General features: G+C 43.5%; 1 protein-coding gene across 3 annotated transcripts; it reads right to left on the reverse strand.

Annotated features, from left to right (window-relative positions):
• Positions 1-480: 480 nt before the first annotated feature.
• LOC137609811 (deoxyhypusine synthase-like) lies at positions 481-10,166 on the reverse strand. Of its 3 annotated transcripts, XM_068337116.1 has the most exons (11): positions 10,027-10,161; positions 9,176-9,271; positions 8,135-8,328; positions 7,894-8,055; positions 7,653-7,774; positions 6,708-6,804; positions 5,883-5,969; positions 5,537-5,642; positions 5,335-5,438; positions 1,942-2,067; positions 481-1,503 (listed from the first exon to the last, which is right to left on the reverse strand). In XM_068337116.1, the coding sequence occupies exons 3-11, from the start codon at positions 8,321-8,323 to the stop codon at positions 1,408-1,410; spliced, it is 1,089 nt and encodes a 362-aa protein (XP_068193217.1). In that variant the 5' UTR covers positions 8,324-8,328; positions 9,176-9,271; positions 10,027-10,161; the 3' UTR covers positions 481-1,407. The 3 variants fall into 3 exon arrangements, with proteins under 3 accessions (XP_068193217.1, XP_068193218.1, XP_068193216.1); XM_068337117.1 differs by lacking the exon at positions 9,176-9,271 and having other exon boundaries at positions 10,027-10,166; XM_068337115.1 differs by lacking the exons at positions 9,176-9,271; positions 10,027-10,161 and adding an exon at positions 9,033-9,172.
• Between the last annotated feature and the right edge of the window lie 4,845 nt (positions 10,167-15,011).

Genomic DNA, 15,011 nt, shown 5'->3' on the forward strand with positions numbered 1-15,011 from the left:
CTAAAACACAAATATTTCAGTACTACTGCCCTTCTTTAGTGGCACATTGAAATTAATTCATTTCATATGAATGCAAATGTAATTTAATAATGGATATTACTTATTAACTACATGTTCAACAGAAAATGTGAGATGGTCATTAACATCTAAATGATGAGAGCTTATAGTCAAGATGTATATTTGTGTTTATATTGTTTTAGTAACATTGTTGTGCTTTATTCACTCATATTTTGCTCAGAATTCTGTTGTTCAGCGGATAGTTTAATCAAGGCTTATTATTACTTTATTTTCCATGAAAAAGTCTCTTGGATGAGAGACAAAACGTCTTCAAGAACTTTCTTAAGTCCAGTGGACTGACTTAAACAGCTTTGGATAACTTCATTAAAAGTCATGTTTTGACTTTGCCAATGGAATGTCAAACTTTTCTCAATATGGCCTTAAGAATCCACTGTACAAGTCCATATTTTTTCAGTTGGTGTTTTATTTTCAATATCTTTGTCTATAGAAGAAGAAGTATACTTTATTTATCCCGCAAGGGAAATTACATTGTCACTCAGGTTAGTATAGTATACAGGCCCCCTGAACACAACACACAAGGGGGCCTGTAAGCATGCAGTTAGTACATACAGGTACACATCAAACTGCACACATCAGGAGGCACAGTGACAGGCAGCGGCTTCTGTAATGCGCCCCAAATTGAGCAGCTTGTGGGGGGGACGGCGCCTTGCTCAAGGGCGCCTCGGCGGTGGCTAGGAGGTGAGCCGACTCACACTCGGTTGGATGTTCTGGCGGGAGCGGGATTCGAAGCCCCGATGGCGGGGCGTTCCTGTCTTCAAGACGATTGCTCTACCGCTGAGCCACTGCTGCCCCTATATATATATACCTGAATTTCCCTTGGGATCATTAAGGTATATACACACACACACACACACACACACACACACACACACACACACACACACACACACACACACACACACACACACACACACACACACACACACACACACACACACACACACACACACACACACACACACACACAGTATAAGCCACCATGTAATCTGTCTCCCATTTTTTAGCAAATTAACTTATGAATATTTTCACATAAAATGTGAAATAGGGAACTAATAATTGATGTAATTCATTTAAGATTATTTATTTAGAATTTAAAAGGTTGTGTATGTGACCTTGTTTGTATGACGTGTTAGCATTACATGCAGTCACAACAGCTGTAGAAATGTTATCAAGTGTGCATTTTTCTGATATTGAAATGACAATCCTACTATGACTGAGATCCCTGAAGCACCCCCACAAAGTGCATAAAACTAAAGTAACGATTAAATGCAATGAAAGACAATGAATAGGAATTGATGTCACGATTGTAAGCTGCAACAATGTCTTGATTCAACACTTTTTCTTGTCAGCGGTGGAGTTGTGATGATGACGAGCAAAGGTTTCTGCCACTAACAGCGGGAACACCAGGGTAGCATCTGCATACACCTAGAGAGGCAGAATGACAGGTTGATTTTTTATTTTGCATAAAGTGAACCTACATCATAAATTAATCAGATTTGGTAATATATAGTAACTAAAAATAGAAAAGCACTGTGCTCTTGACTGCATGTAAAAATCTATTTGGCATGACATGAAAAAAGATACTAATTTTTTAAAACTTTTGTGTAGTGCACTCGAAGAGCTTGACCTACATAGCGTTACAAGACACCATAAGGATAGATGCTCAATTATTTCAGTACTTCATTCTTAATGTCACCAAATACTCATTAAACAATATCATAGCATTTCATATCATCCCAGCTTCTCCTGGGATGATATGAAATCATCTGGCCTCTGGTGTCTGTACTTTCTTGTGTAAACAGTTTGCTTGCAATCTGACAATTGCTGAGGAACCAGTTCTGGACATTTAGTTGTAAAATTCACCTTCACAGGTTTTGCATGTGTCTTAATCTTGCCCCAGGTCACGGCCTCATCAGGTCTGGCCCCTGAGTCACAGCCATCAGACTCTTGAGCTGTGTTCACATACACAGCAAAGTCGGCTCCCTTCCTCTGGAAGCACACAAATCAGTTAATCAGTTCTGCAAATTATCAGCTCTATGAAGTACTTTGCTTGTGAGAAAGACTTGTTATCAAGGAGCATTTATTTGGTGTCAGGCAGATAGGGAACTAAATCAACAGCCCTTCTACAGACAGCTTGTTCACAACTAACACATTCCCAAAATTGTCCCAAAATTGAATGCGAGTCCATGAGATAGCGCTGATAAGGAATTGTCAATGAATGGGATGAATGAAATCAAGAGGTCAAAATTCATATTTTCAAATTGCCCGTGTGTGTGTGTGTGTGTGTGTGTGTGTGTGCGTGTGCATGTGTGTGTGTGTGTGTGTGTGTTTGTCACTAATGTGGGCTAGTGCTCTGCAAGAATTTGTGTGCATTTCCTTACATTCTGCAAAAAGAAAATATGTTTCCACAAATGCAGAAAATATTGTAAATGAGAACATCCATCCATCCATCCATCTTATACTGCTCAACCGGGGCCGGGTCGCGGGGGCAACAGTCTCAGGAGGGATGCCCATACTTCCCTCTCCCCGGACACCTCTTCCAGCTCCTCCAAAGCTCATGACCATAGGTAAGCATAGGACCGTAAATTGACCAGTAAATTGAGAGCTTCGTCTTATGATTCAGCTCCTTCTTCACCATGACAGACCTATACAGCAACTGCATCATTGCGGAAGCTGTATCGATCCGTCTGTCAATCTCACGTTCCATCTTGCCCTCACTCGTGAACCACACCCCAAGATTCTTAAACCTTTCCACTTGGGGCAAAGACTCTCCACCAACCTGAAGAGGGCACACCGCCCTTTTCCGGTCAAGAACCATGGCCTCAGATTTAGAGGTGTTGATCCTCATCCCACTCACACTCAGCTGCAAACCGTACCAGTGCATGCTGAAGTTCCAGGTTTGATGAGGGTAATAGGAAAACATTGTCTGCAAAAAGCAGAGATGAAATCCTTTGGTCCCCTTTTGGACAGCCCTCAGCAAAGGGCCCCGAACCCCATAGTCCCGAAGCACTCTCCACAAATAAGATACCACAAGGGACATGATTGAAAGCCTTCTCCAGATCCATAAAACACATTTGGACTGGTTGGGCAAAATCCCATGAAACGTCAAGCACTCGATGGAGAGTGTAGAGCTGGTCTATTGTTCCGTGACTGGGACGAAAACCGCATTGTTTCTCCTGAATCCGCGGTTCAACTATAGGTCTAATCTTCCTCTCCAGTAACATGGAATAGACTTTCCCCAGGAGGCCAAGGAGTGTGATCCCCCGAAGTTGGAACACACCCTCCGGTCCCCCATTCTAAAAAGAGGGACCACCGCCCCAGTCTGCCAATCCAGAGGTACTGTTCCCGACTGCCATGCAATGTTACAGAGACATGTCAACCATAACAGTCCTTGCACATCCAGAGACTTGAAGTACTCAGGATGAATCTCATCCAACCCTGGTGCTTTGCCACCAAGGAGTTTTGCAACCACCTCGGTGACTTCAGCTTTGGTGATAGACGAGTCCACTTCTGAGACCTCAGCCTCTGCTTCTTCTATGTAAGACATGGTAATGGGATTGAGGAGATCCTCAAAGTATTCCTCCCATCGCCAGACAATATCCTCAGTCAAGGTCAGCCGCTCTCCACCTCTACTGTAAACTGTGTTGACTGTGCAGCACTTTCCCCTCCTGAGGCGCCAACTGGTTTGCCAAAATTTCTTCAAGGCTGACCGATAGTCCTCCTCCATGGCCTCCCCGAACTGCTCCCAGACCCGAGTTTTTGCCTCCGCAACTACTCAGGCTGCAGTACGCCTAGCCTGCCTGTATCCATCTGCTGTCTCCGGAGTCTTACAATTCAGTGAGATTTGGTAAGACTCCTTCAGCTTGACGGCATCCCTTACTTCGGGGGTTACTGCTGCAACAGGCACCAGAGACCTTGTGACCGCAGCTTCAAGCAGCTGCTTCGACAATAGAGGTGGAGAACATGGTCCACTCTGACTCAATGTCCCCCAGCCTCCTGCGCGATCTGAGAGAAGCTCTCCCAGAGGTGGGAGTTGAAGACCTCACTGACAGATGTTCCCAACAGACTCTCAAAACACGTTTGGTCCTGCTGAGTCTGTCCGGTCCCCTGCCCTGCCAGCAGATCCAACTCACCACCAGGTGGTGATCGGTTGACATCTCTGCCCCCTCTTCAACCGAGTGTCAAACACAAGTGGTCGGAGTCAGTCATCGACCTCCGGCCTAGGGTGCCATCTGCACTTATGGACATTCCTGTGATTGGACAAGATGTTCGTTATGGACAAACTGTGACTAACACAGAAGTCCAAAAACAGAACACCACTCGTATTCAGATTGGGAGGCCGTACATCCCAATCACCCCTTTCCAGGTCTCACTGTCATTGCCCACGTGAGCATCCCCAGAGAAGAAAAATGTCCCCAGTTGGAGCACTATTCAGTACCCCTCCCGGGGACTCCAAGAAGGCTGGGTATTCCCGCAAAGCCGTTTGGCCCGTAGGCCGAATCAACAGTGAGACACCTGTTCCCAATCCGAAGGCGCAGGGACCCTCTTGTTCACCGGCGTGAACTCCAACATATGACAGCTGATCTATAGGGCTATAAGCAAGCCCACACCAGCCCGCCGCCTCGCACCATCGGCAACACTAGAAAAGTGGAGAGTCCAGCCCCTCTCAAGGGTTTGTGTTCCAGAGCCAAAGCTGTGAGTGGAGGTGAGCCTGACTATATCTAGTCAATACCTCTCAACCTTACTCACAAGCTCTGGCTCCTTTCCCCCCAGCGAAGTGACATTCCAGGTCCCTAGAGCCAGACTCTTTGTCTGGGGATTTGGTAGTCGAACCCCATGCTGAACACTGTCAACCAATGCCAACCCGTCCCCTACGGTTTCACGGCAGGTGGTGAGTACACCAGAGGTTGGGCCCACATTGTCCTTTCGGGCTGAGCCCGGCTGGGTCCCATGGGCAGAGAACCGGCCACCAGGCGCTTGCATACGGGCCCCAACCCCGGGCCTGGCCCCGGTTGCCCAATAACGGGCGACGTCACGGTCCTTCATATTTTTGTCATCATAAGGGTGTTGGTGCTGCTCTTGGCCTTGCCCGTCACCCAGGACCTGATTGCCAAGGGAGACCCTAGCAGGATGATAAAACCCCTGACAAAATAGCTCCTGGGATCACTCGGACACTCAAACTCCCCCACCACCATAAGGTGTCAGTTCCCAGGGGAGTAAATGGGAACATCATAGTGAAAAATGACAAATGCTTACCCAGGCATTGGCATTGCATATGTGGTGTTTGGCTACACCACCTCCAAGAATGATGATCCCTGTGTTGTTTGCGGCCACTGCCATGTTGTTTATAAGTGATATGTCTGAAATCACATAGTTAACTTAATATAAAGTACACATACTTTGTCGGGTCAATTCAAATCGTAATGTCAGGAAAAAAGACCACTGAAGACTACCTTACCGTCATTTATGTCAATTATTAAGCCACTGTTATTGGCAGAGAAAAGGAACAGCAAATCTCCTATCGCGCCGTCTGTCAAGGCGGGGCTGAATATGGGGATGTTATTCTGAAAGAGACACCAGACCAGTCCTTAACTACAAAATTATTTGAATGCTTTTGCACAAAAAGCAAAAACATACTTATTGGATGGTGAGTTGAAAAACTAGAAATGACTGTTTCACACTGACATGACAGAACCCTTTCATTTCATATTTCCTCAGGTTAAAATTCTAACAAGTAAAAATGTTGGTGATTTGATCTCAATGCGCAGACCTGCATTGACAGCCTGATCCATACCAAAACTCACTTTGTATGCCCAGTAGCAAACGGATTCAGGGTTGTCTATCTCCTTGCCCAGTCTATGGATCACCTTGGATGGAGTCCAGCAAACACCCTGAGATATAAACATCAGACAGATAAAGTCATCGTCTGAGAGGGGAAACGGAGGAAGAGGAAAAAACAACTGAAAAACTGAAAAATTACGGCTCAGCATTAGAAACTTCTCTCTAATGTATATAGCAAGACACATAGCATCGCATGCTAAAGACAAAATGAAAGCATTCATTGGCAGACAACTTTAATTTCCTTTAAAAATTACAAGAAATAGCAACCTTCATGTAAATGTGAAGAAACGTTTAACACAGCATAGTACTTTGACCATAATTTATACCTTTGTTTGTTTAGAACAGCAGGTAGTTTAAGTGCTGCAAAAGACATTATACAAATTTACTGTGGAAATAATAACTCAGCAATGTTGTGATATGCTACTACTTCATTACATTGACAGAAAGTAGTAGAACCACTAAACAAAATGGAGATAAATTTCTCATTATGAAATTCCGAGAAACGGGTGTTCTATATTCTTATAAATTTGTCCAAATTTTTATTAGGTTATTATTATTTTTGTTTGTTTAGTTTACTGCTTAGTTTTTGTATTTATTGTTTACATGATTATGTTACTTGTACTATACTTGCTTACACTAATAATATTATGTCACAGTTCATTTAACATAATTGTTAAAATAATGGGATAGTCTGGTTTAGGGTGGGTATGAGGGAGGGATTTCTGGGTGGGTGATGTAGAATCTTGAAGAAATTTAGCAGAAAGACATTCAAAAGCGTAGCTACGCACCTGGTTGTTCTGCTCGTCGAGCATGTCCTTCAGGATCGGCGTCATCCATGTATCTAGAAGCTTATAGTTGTTATCTGGCATCAAAAGGTTCCCAATCCTGCAGTCAAAGTGAAACACCAGAGAGGCGAAAGGTCCCCAGTTTATAAAGGAACGTTATCTTAAAACTATGTTATCTTTTTTTAGGCATTCTAAAAATTTAAAAATAATTTATCCCATTCTGAGGCTGCTCAATTTAGAATCACTGAGATTATCAGTACATTATATCCCAGTTTTGATGCTAAAGTATTTTTAATGTGGCTTCTTCATTTCCACTGCTACTTTTAATTAGCCAGTGTGAAACCGCTTTGCTTAACTACATTTCTATTCAACAGTTTTCATTAGAGGTTGAGCTAGATGTCCAGCAGTAGTTGCACTTTTGAAAACTACTGTCTAAATGTACAGCATACGGTGCTCCTTCATTGTAGACTTTGACTAAAGGGCATCAATGCTCTTAGTCACTCGAAGGTAAAGCTTCAAGTGTTGACGACAAATCTCACAGCAGCCTGTGGACACAGCCTTGTTTCCACACCTCATAAGGCCGATTAGCCTGAGGCTTTTTAAGACAGATTTTTCTCATGACACAGTGGTCTGCAAGCCCATTGGGTGCATCTAAACACGAGGACAAGGAGGTTTTTTTCACACTTTCCATACACATTTATCATGCCATGGATGAATTGCTGCTAAACTACCGTCAACTTTTACTGGTGATACTCACTTTGTCATCCATCCTATCCATTTACATAAACTTTCTGCTCACATTTTATTGAATGAAAAAGTGAGAATGACAAAATGTAAAAACCAACTACGCGCTTAATTTTTTGATGGTACATATTTAAGATCGTTCTCTACCCTATTGCAGCCACATTTACAGTGTATATATTTTTTAAATTTGGCGTCTTCTCTAACCTGTCAATGCCTCTTTCATACAGATCTTTGCCACACAGATTAAATTGTCCTATGTACAGCGGGGCCAGACACTTGATGAGGTCCTCCTCGATGCCTCCAGCAGTGGTCACTAGGCAGTCCACCTACACAGAGAAATGTGTTCTGTCAGAAAGATTACATGATTTGTACAGAAGAGCCCATTTGCTGACAGAGCAGGAATACATATAGGTAGTATTTCTTATTTTATTACGGACGACTGTACCATTCTGTGTTGAGCAAGGAAGCGGATGCTCTCCCTGACTCCACTGCTGATGAGGTTTGAGGTGTAACCAAGGAAGATGGTGCAGCTCATCAGGCAGGGGCAGGTTGAAGAGTCCTCTGGAATTTTGTTGTGGACTTTCCATGGCTTCTGACGCAACTCAATCTGCACACGTTATGATCTATTTGTAAATTTTACATTTCTTTTTAGGAATGTAATCATTGGGGGATCCCACCCATCTCACCATGCTGTTGATTTGCTCGATGGCCAAGCCAAAGTGGGTAGCCTGGAAGCCTGTGGAAATGTAAGACTGCAGCAAGGCTCGATGGTCTACTCCCTGGTTGAAGTCGTAGCCCATGACCTTTATTGAATCCTCCGGTAAAGGGTGAGATTCCCTGTAGATGTAATCTATCACGTGTTTGTGGTGTGCCATATTGTCTGAAAAGTCCAAGAATCAGATAACAGTTACCATATGACCAAGACCAAGTTCCATTCATCACCTGTTTCTGGTGATCCTGCACCATCCCTTCACCACTGTGATGGGTTTGAGGACCAGTAAAGGGTGGACTGTCCTAGTCTATTATATACTGCCAGCTTTACAAACATTTGTGTTGTGTTAAAATATTTTCTTGACCACAGTTAATCTGGACCATGGATCATTTTGGGGCAATCCTTTTTAAATAGTGTAGTTGATGTCTGACAGTTGTGTGAGATTAACTGATTGAATGTCCGCACTTTGTAGTACAGTAATCCCTCGCACATTCACGCACCCGCACACGAGACTTCACCTCATCACAGATTTTTAATAAGTAGTCACGTGATAACGTACGCACATTCTATTGGCTGATGGCATCCGGAAGTGCACTATGTTACGTGAGTCTTGGAACGAAGTGCACTTCCGTGAGACACAAAAGTGCTTTAACCAGTCGATAAGAGTGTGGGAAAAGGTCAAATAGATAGAAGGTGGTTTAATATCAGTATGGGGAGGCTTCATAAATGTTTAAATTACTATAAATAATACAAAAAATAGTTTGTCGCTGTATCACGGAAGCCGTGATACATTTATTTGTATTTTCTTTCTGTTCTTGACCATCACAGTGCGTCACTCAGTGACACCGTGTTGCGGATTAGTTCTGACATACGTAAACTTTGTTGCATCATAAGCTGTCGGAAATTCTCCATCTTCCTTCTCCATCCTCAGTTCCATAACTGGATCATCGTCATTAAGCATAATTCCATTATTAGAAGACTAATTTTCACCGACAAACTCCACCCAAGGCCATACCCCAGTATAGATGTGGAGTTTCTTGCCCAAGGACACAGCGACGGGTGACAAGGGGACCAGGAATGTCTTGTTCTGCACACACTTAAGGTCTGGGGTCTAGGTAATAAAATGTAAGTCAAATGTTCAGAACAAAGAAACCATCTGGTAGACAGTTAAAACATACCAGGGTCATTCTGCATTGCCTAAAGGGTCCTCTAAAACATCCTCTAAATGACAAAAAAGAAAATAAGTTTCTAGCATAGTTTAGATTCCATGTTCTTCAATGGACTTCTTCTGCAGAGTTAATGATCAATTAATTCTGTCCGTCCAATTACCCTTGGGAATTGCTGAAACCTCTCAGCCCCAACATTATCGTTAGTTATTTTTCAATTTTCACAGGGTTTTTATTAAAACACTTCACACCAGCTTTTGGATAAACCAAAAAAACCTATCATCCAGCATTCATGCCACAATTTCTTAACAAATGTTTTTCTTGTTACATACAGGGTATCACAGTGCGTATGCAGGAAATCCAAGGGATTTCCTCAACTTGTAATCCCATTATTTAATCATTGTTTTCACCTTACCAGTTTGCATGGTTATTCACTAAATCAGCGAAAAAAGAGGAAAAGGTCATATTATATTGTGTTGTATACTCTATTGCTTATAAAAACTCAGATATTATTTCAACCTGTAGTTACTAATACCTGTCAAATAAAAATATGTTTATTCTAAGTCTGCAACTTCTAGAGGCTTCACCATAAATAGCTACATATACAGTATATTACAGATACATGAAAGGTTGCACATGTTCTTTGTTCTAATAGGTAACCTGTTTCCTTTCAATCAGAATAAGAACATTATAATGTTACCTGTAGGTGGTTTTCAGTCTTTTTAAAGATAGTGATGTGTCTGTCTTTCAGCAGGAACTTTGAGGTGCAGTGAGGCTGGAGATGAAATTTTTCAAATTAATAGGAGGAGGGCAGGACAAGGTAGGCAGCTTTTAGGAGACAACACCTGTGATAGGTCACACTGACAGACATTCAGCTGCATACGTAATGTGTCAGAGTCTAAGTCTACTGCGTGTTTCTGCATGTCTTAAAATGGCATGCTAATGGCTGCCTTTTATTTTAACAACTATGTACAGAACTCGTGAAATCTGCATGTGATCATCTAACAACCTTGCTTATTTAAGCAAAAGACATTCTGCATGTGTCACAAAAAAATGGGTCAAGAGTGAAACAATACAGGTGTATAACTGACATACAGTCAGTACCAATTTATGATTAATAAAATATTTGCTGCATTATGACACATAAAACATTACAAAGATAACCGTAACCCATGAAATTTAGCTAAAAGGTTCTACAGAGTCTCTCCAGAGCAACAGCCAGAGGCAGAAACATAATGATAAATGTTGGATAGGAAAAAGTGATGGGGGACTTCAATGCACACGTCGGCAATGATGGAGACACTTGGAGGGGTGTGATTGGGAGGAATGGCCTCCCTGATCTAAACCCGAGCGGTGTTATGTTGTTGGACTTCTGTGCTAGTCACGGATTGTTCATAACTAACACCATGTTCGAACACAAGGATGCTCATAAGTGTACCTGGTACCAGAGCACCCTGGGTCGGAGGTCAATGATTGATCTTGTGAACGTATCATCTGACCTCCGACCGTGTGTTTTGGACACTCGGGTGAAGAGAGGGGCAGAGCTGTCAACTGATCACCACCTGGTGGTGAGTTGGGTCCGTTGGCGGAGGAAACCTTTGGATAGACCTGGTAAGCCCAAACGAGCAGTGCGGGTGAACTGGGAACGTCTGGAGGAGGACTCGGTCTGCGAGGCCTTCAATTCGCACCTCCGAAGGAGCTTCTCGTGCATCCTTGTTGAGGCTGGGGGCATCGAACCTGAATGGTCGATGTTCAAAGCTTCCATTGCTGAAGCTGCAGCTAAGAGCTGTGGTCTCAAGGTCTTGGGTAACCTTCAAACACCGTGGTGGACCCCGGTGGTCAGGGAAGCCGTCCGACTAAAGAAGGAGGCCTTCAGGGGCATGTTGGGGACTCCTGAAGCAGTTTCAGGGTACCGACAGGCCAAAGCCTCGGCTGTGATGGAGGCAAAACAGAGGGTGTGGGAGGAGTTTGGAGAGGCCATGGAGAAGGACTATCGGACGGCACCAAAGTTGTTCTGGAGGACTGTCCGACACCTCAGGAGGGGGAAATGGGGGACCATCCAAGCTGTATACAGCAAAGATGGGACACTGTTGACTTTGACTGAGGAGGTTGTCGGTCGGTGGAAGGAACATTTTGAGGAAGTCCTGAATCCAACTACCCCAGCTGACCCGTCCTCTGTTGCAGAGGCAGAGCTGGAGGATGATGGGGGATCCGAGTCAATCACGAGGGGCTCAGAGTAGAGCCGCTGCTCCTTCGCGTGGAAAGGAGTCAGTTGAGGTGGTTTGGGCATCTGGTGCAGATGCCTCCGGGACGCCTCCCTAGGGAGGTGTTCCTGGCTTATCCAGCTGGGAGGAGACCTCAGGGCAGACCCAGGACCAGGTGGAGGGATTATATCTCAACACTGGCCTGGGAACATCTTGGGATCCCCCAGTCAGAGCTGGTGGATGTGGCCGGGGAAGGTTTGGGGCTCCCTGTTGAAGCTGCTGCCCCCGCGACCCGACTACGGATAAGAGGTGGAAGATGGATGGAGGAAAAAGTGAGTCAGAGTAAACATCAAAGTTTGTGTCAAGCTTCTTGTCATGAGTCTGTGTCACTGCCAGTGGTTTTGTGGATGGGCCTGTTTCAACACGCATTGTCATGTTGTTGACCTCTGGTTTACTCGTGTTGCATGATAGTCCATCCATCCATCCATCCATCCATCCATCCATCCATCTTCAACCACTTATCAGGGGCCGGGTCGTGGGGCCACAGTCTCAGCAGGAATTCCCATACTTCCCTCTCCACAGACACCTCCTCCAGCTCCTTCGGGGGGATCCTGAGGCGTTCCCAGGCCAGCCAAGAGACATAGTCCCTTCATTCTTGAAACTGGGCTATTATACGAATGTAAGAGCAAGGGTGAAGGGTTAGTGCCATGGAGTGTTACAAGATGAGTTGACGGCACAAATGATGGTTTGTTCATTTGTGAACTGTCACAAGAATTTATTTTGGGACAGCTTCTAGAAATCTACCAGCCTGTCCAGCTTTAGTTGTTCATGGGTTCCAGTTCGTCTTGAGTTCTGCAGTCTCAGAGTAATACTTGTATGAATACAGTAAATTCTGTTTGCCCTGAGGAAGAGAACATGCAGTGACAAGTGTGGAATATCTAAGAACAGCATGCAGATCTACAGGATAAGTGTTTTTTTGCATGCACAAAATCTAAATAATAGTGTCAACAGTCACGTTTTAAACGGTTTTTTGACTATGCAGTTGTGCTATCCAAGTAGAAAGTTCTACTTGAAATTCTACTACATTGTGTTAACATGAGCATAATGGCTGTCCTCAAAGGACCAAATGTAACCTAAAAATGTAACTAAATGTAAGTCAGTGTAATTTAAAATAAATGTAACTACTTCTTAATGTGAAGTAACTCTGAATTTATTACTAATTGAAGTTACAAACATTACAGTTGCACAGAAAAAACTTTGCTTGTTACTCTGTTGTCAGGTTGTGAAACCCACAAAACTAGTTAAAATGGGCTGAATTACTGCATTGTGAGAAATGTAGTATTGGTCAGAACACACTTTTGATCTATTTATTTGTATATACTCTGACCCTTTTATGCCCTCATGGGCCAAATTTGGCCCCTGGGCCTTGAGTTTGACATGTGCATTACAGGTTGTGCATGTTCGGTAAAATAAGAAAAAACCCCACACCATAGCATAGGAGTAAATGCTGCCTGCGCACGTTCTATTACTTAGTTAATGGCACAGTACATGTAGACATGAAAGAGGCACTGCCATCTACTGCGGTGGACTTGCAATTACACGTTTTTCTGGTAAATCAATGAACGACGGTGACTTGACCGTGCACATTCCCTAAACTGACAGCCTGTTCATTCTGAATTGTCAGAGGAATTCCTTTTGGGACAGCCTGTAGAAAAACAATCTATCAGCCTGTCCAACTTTAGTTCTTAAAGCTGGACAGGGTAGTTCTGCAGTCTCAGAGTAATACTGGTATGAAGGAAATTCCGTTTGGCCTGAGGGAGAGAACATGCAGTGACAAGCGAGCAGTCCCTAAGAACAGCATATAGAGCAACAGTAGAAGATTATTTGCAGTTTGTATATTTGCCAAGAAGAGTTTGAGAATTTATCTACCTCTGCTGAATCACATTCTTACTGATGAGTGAAACAATCTCTTCCACTTCCATGCTTCACAATTAGGATGGTATTCTTGGGATTGACCTCATGCTTCATCTTCATCCAAACACAGAATAGAGTTTAGACCAAAAAACTTTGTTTCTGTCTCATCAGACCTTCTCCCAGTCATCCGGATCATTCAGATGGCCTTGGCAAATGTCGGACAGGCCCCGACATACGCTGGCTTGATCAGGATGGCCTTGTGTGTCCTGCAGGATTTTCATCTTTGACCGCAGTGTGTTACTAGTGTTTTTTTGTGGAGTTTTTTTCATGAGACTGTGGTCCAGGCTCTTTAGATCATGCAGTCTAGTTCTAAAGCTGATCCCTCACCATCTTCATGATAATTGACGCTCCACGAGGTTAGACCTTACATGGAGCCCCAGACCAAGGGAGATATTGTCCATCATCTTGAACTTCTTCCATTCTCTAATAATTGCACCATCAGTTGTTGCCTTCTCACCACTGAGCTTAGTGTCACAGTGTCATCAGCAGATTCCTGCAGATAATATCTACAAAGAGACTGGAAGAGTTAGACAGGCACAGAAGTGGGCATCCTTTGGCCGCATCCCACACTGATGACTGCTTCATTGTGAAGTATCCTGGGGGACCAGATGATGACTGCCACTCAACTCCGGCACATTAAGGGAGGTGAGAGGCGCCTAAGTGTTGCGTCAGACCAGTCAAAGCAGTTTACATCAGTGTGGTGTGTGTGCTAGACGACATTTAAGGGTACCTGACCACACAACCAGGAACAGGAGACGTCAAGGACAGCGTCATGCATCAGCCACTGTTGGCACCAAATGACCCCCTCATGGTGGTGTTCGTGTGGCAGGTTTATACTACTGTGACAGGGGTGGTTGATTTGTGTTAAAGCCTGAATGTTGTTGATGTAGCGGTGTTCTTGAGATTGTAGGGGATTATGTACCATATGTTTTTCTTTTATTCTTGTCACCTAAATTATGGGTTATGTTGCTTTGCTAGGACAGTTGGATTGGTGCCAACAACAGAAAGCCCCTGGTCTAGAGCATTTTAGGAATCTTGTTTCAGACAGTGAGGAGGGAGGAAGTGCTGTTGACAGCAGTTTTATTTTTTAGACTTGAGTAGAAAAATAAAAAGCCATTAATTGCAATGTTTTGGGTTGTCCATTTCTCTAGACCTAGCCCTCATCAAAGGAACTCATTTCTCAAGATACATCACTGTAGCGTGAAATTTTATGTTTTCCATAAATTCCACTGACTTCTGTTTAGTGGAACTTTGTGAATGGTGGGTGACGTGTTCGATTTAAGTTACAGTAAAAAAAATTAGAGTGAACAGCCGAGACTAAATTTAATTAGAGGAAAAATGTAAATATCTGAATTGTATTATTTTCAACCACTGAGTGGAGTCTTTGATTAAAGGGTTGTTTATTTTTTGCTTGTTTTGGTTGATGCAAAATAAGTACCACAGGCTGAACGACCCAAATAGATCAAGTACCACATGATGACACAGAATACAACTTTTTCAACCAACA

The sequence above is a fragment of the Antennarius striatus genome, chromosome 16, assembly GCF_040054535.1.
Source record: "Antennarius striatus isolate MH-2024 chromosome 16, ASM4005453v1, whole genome shotgun sequence".
Lineage (NCBI taxonomy): Eukaryota > Metazoa > Chordata > Actinopteri > Lophiiformes > Antennariidae > Antennarius > Antennarius striatus.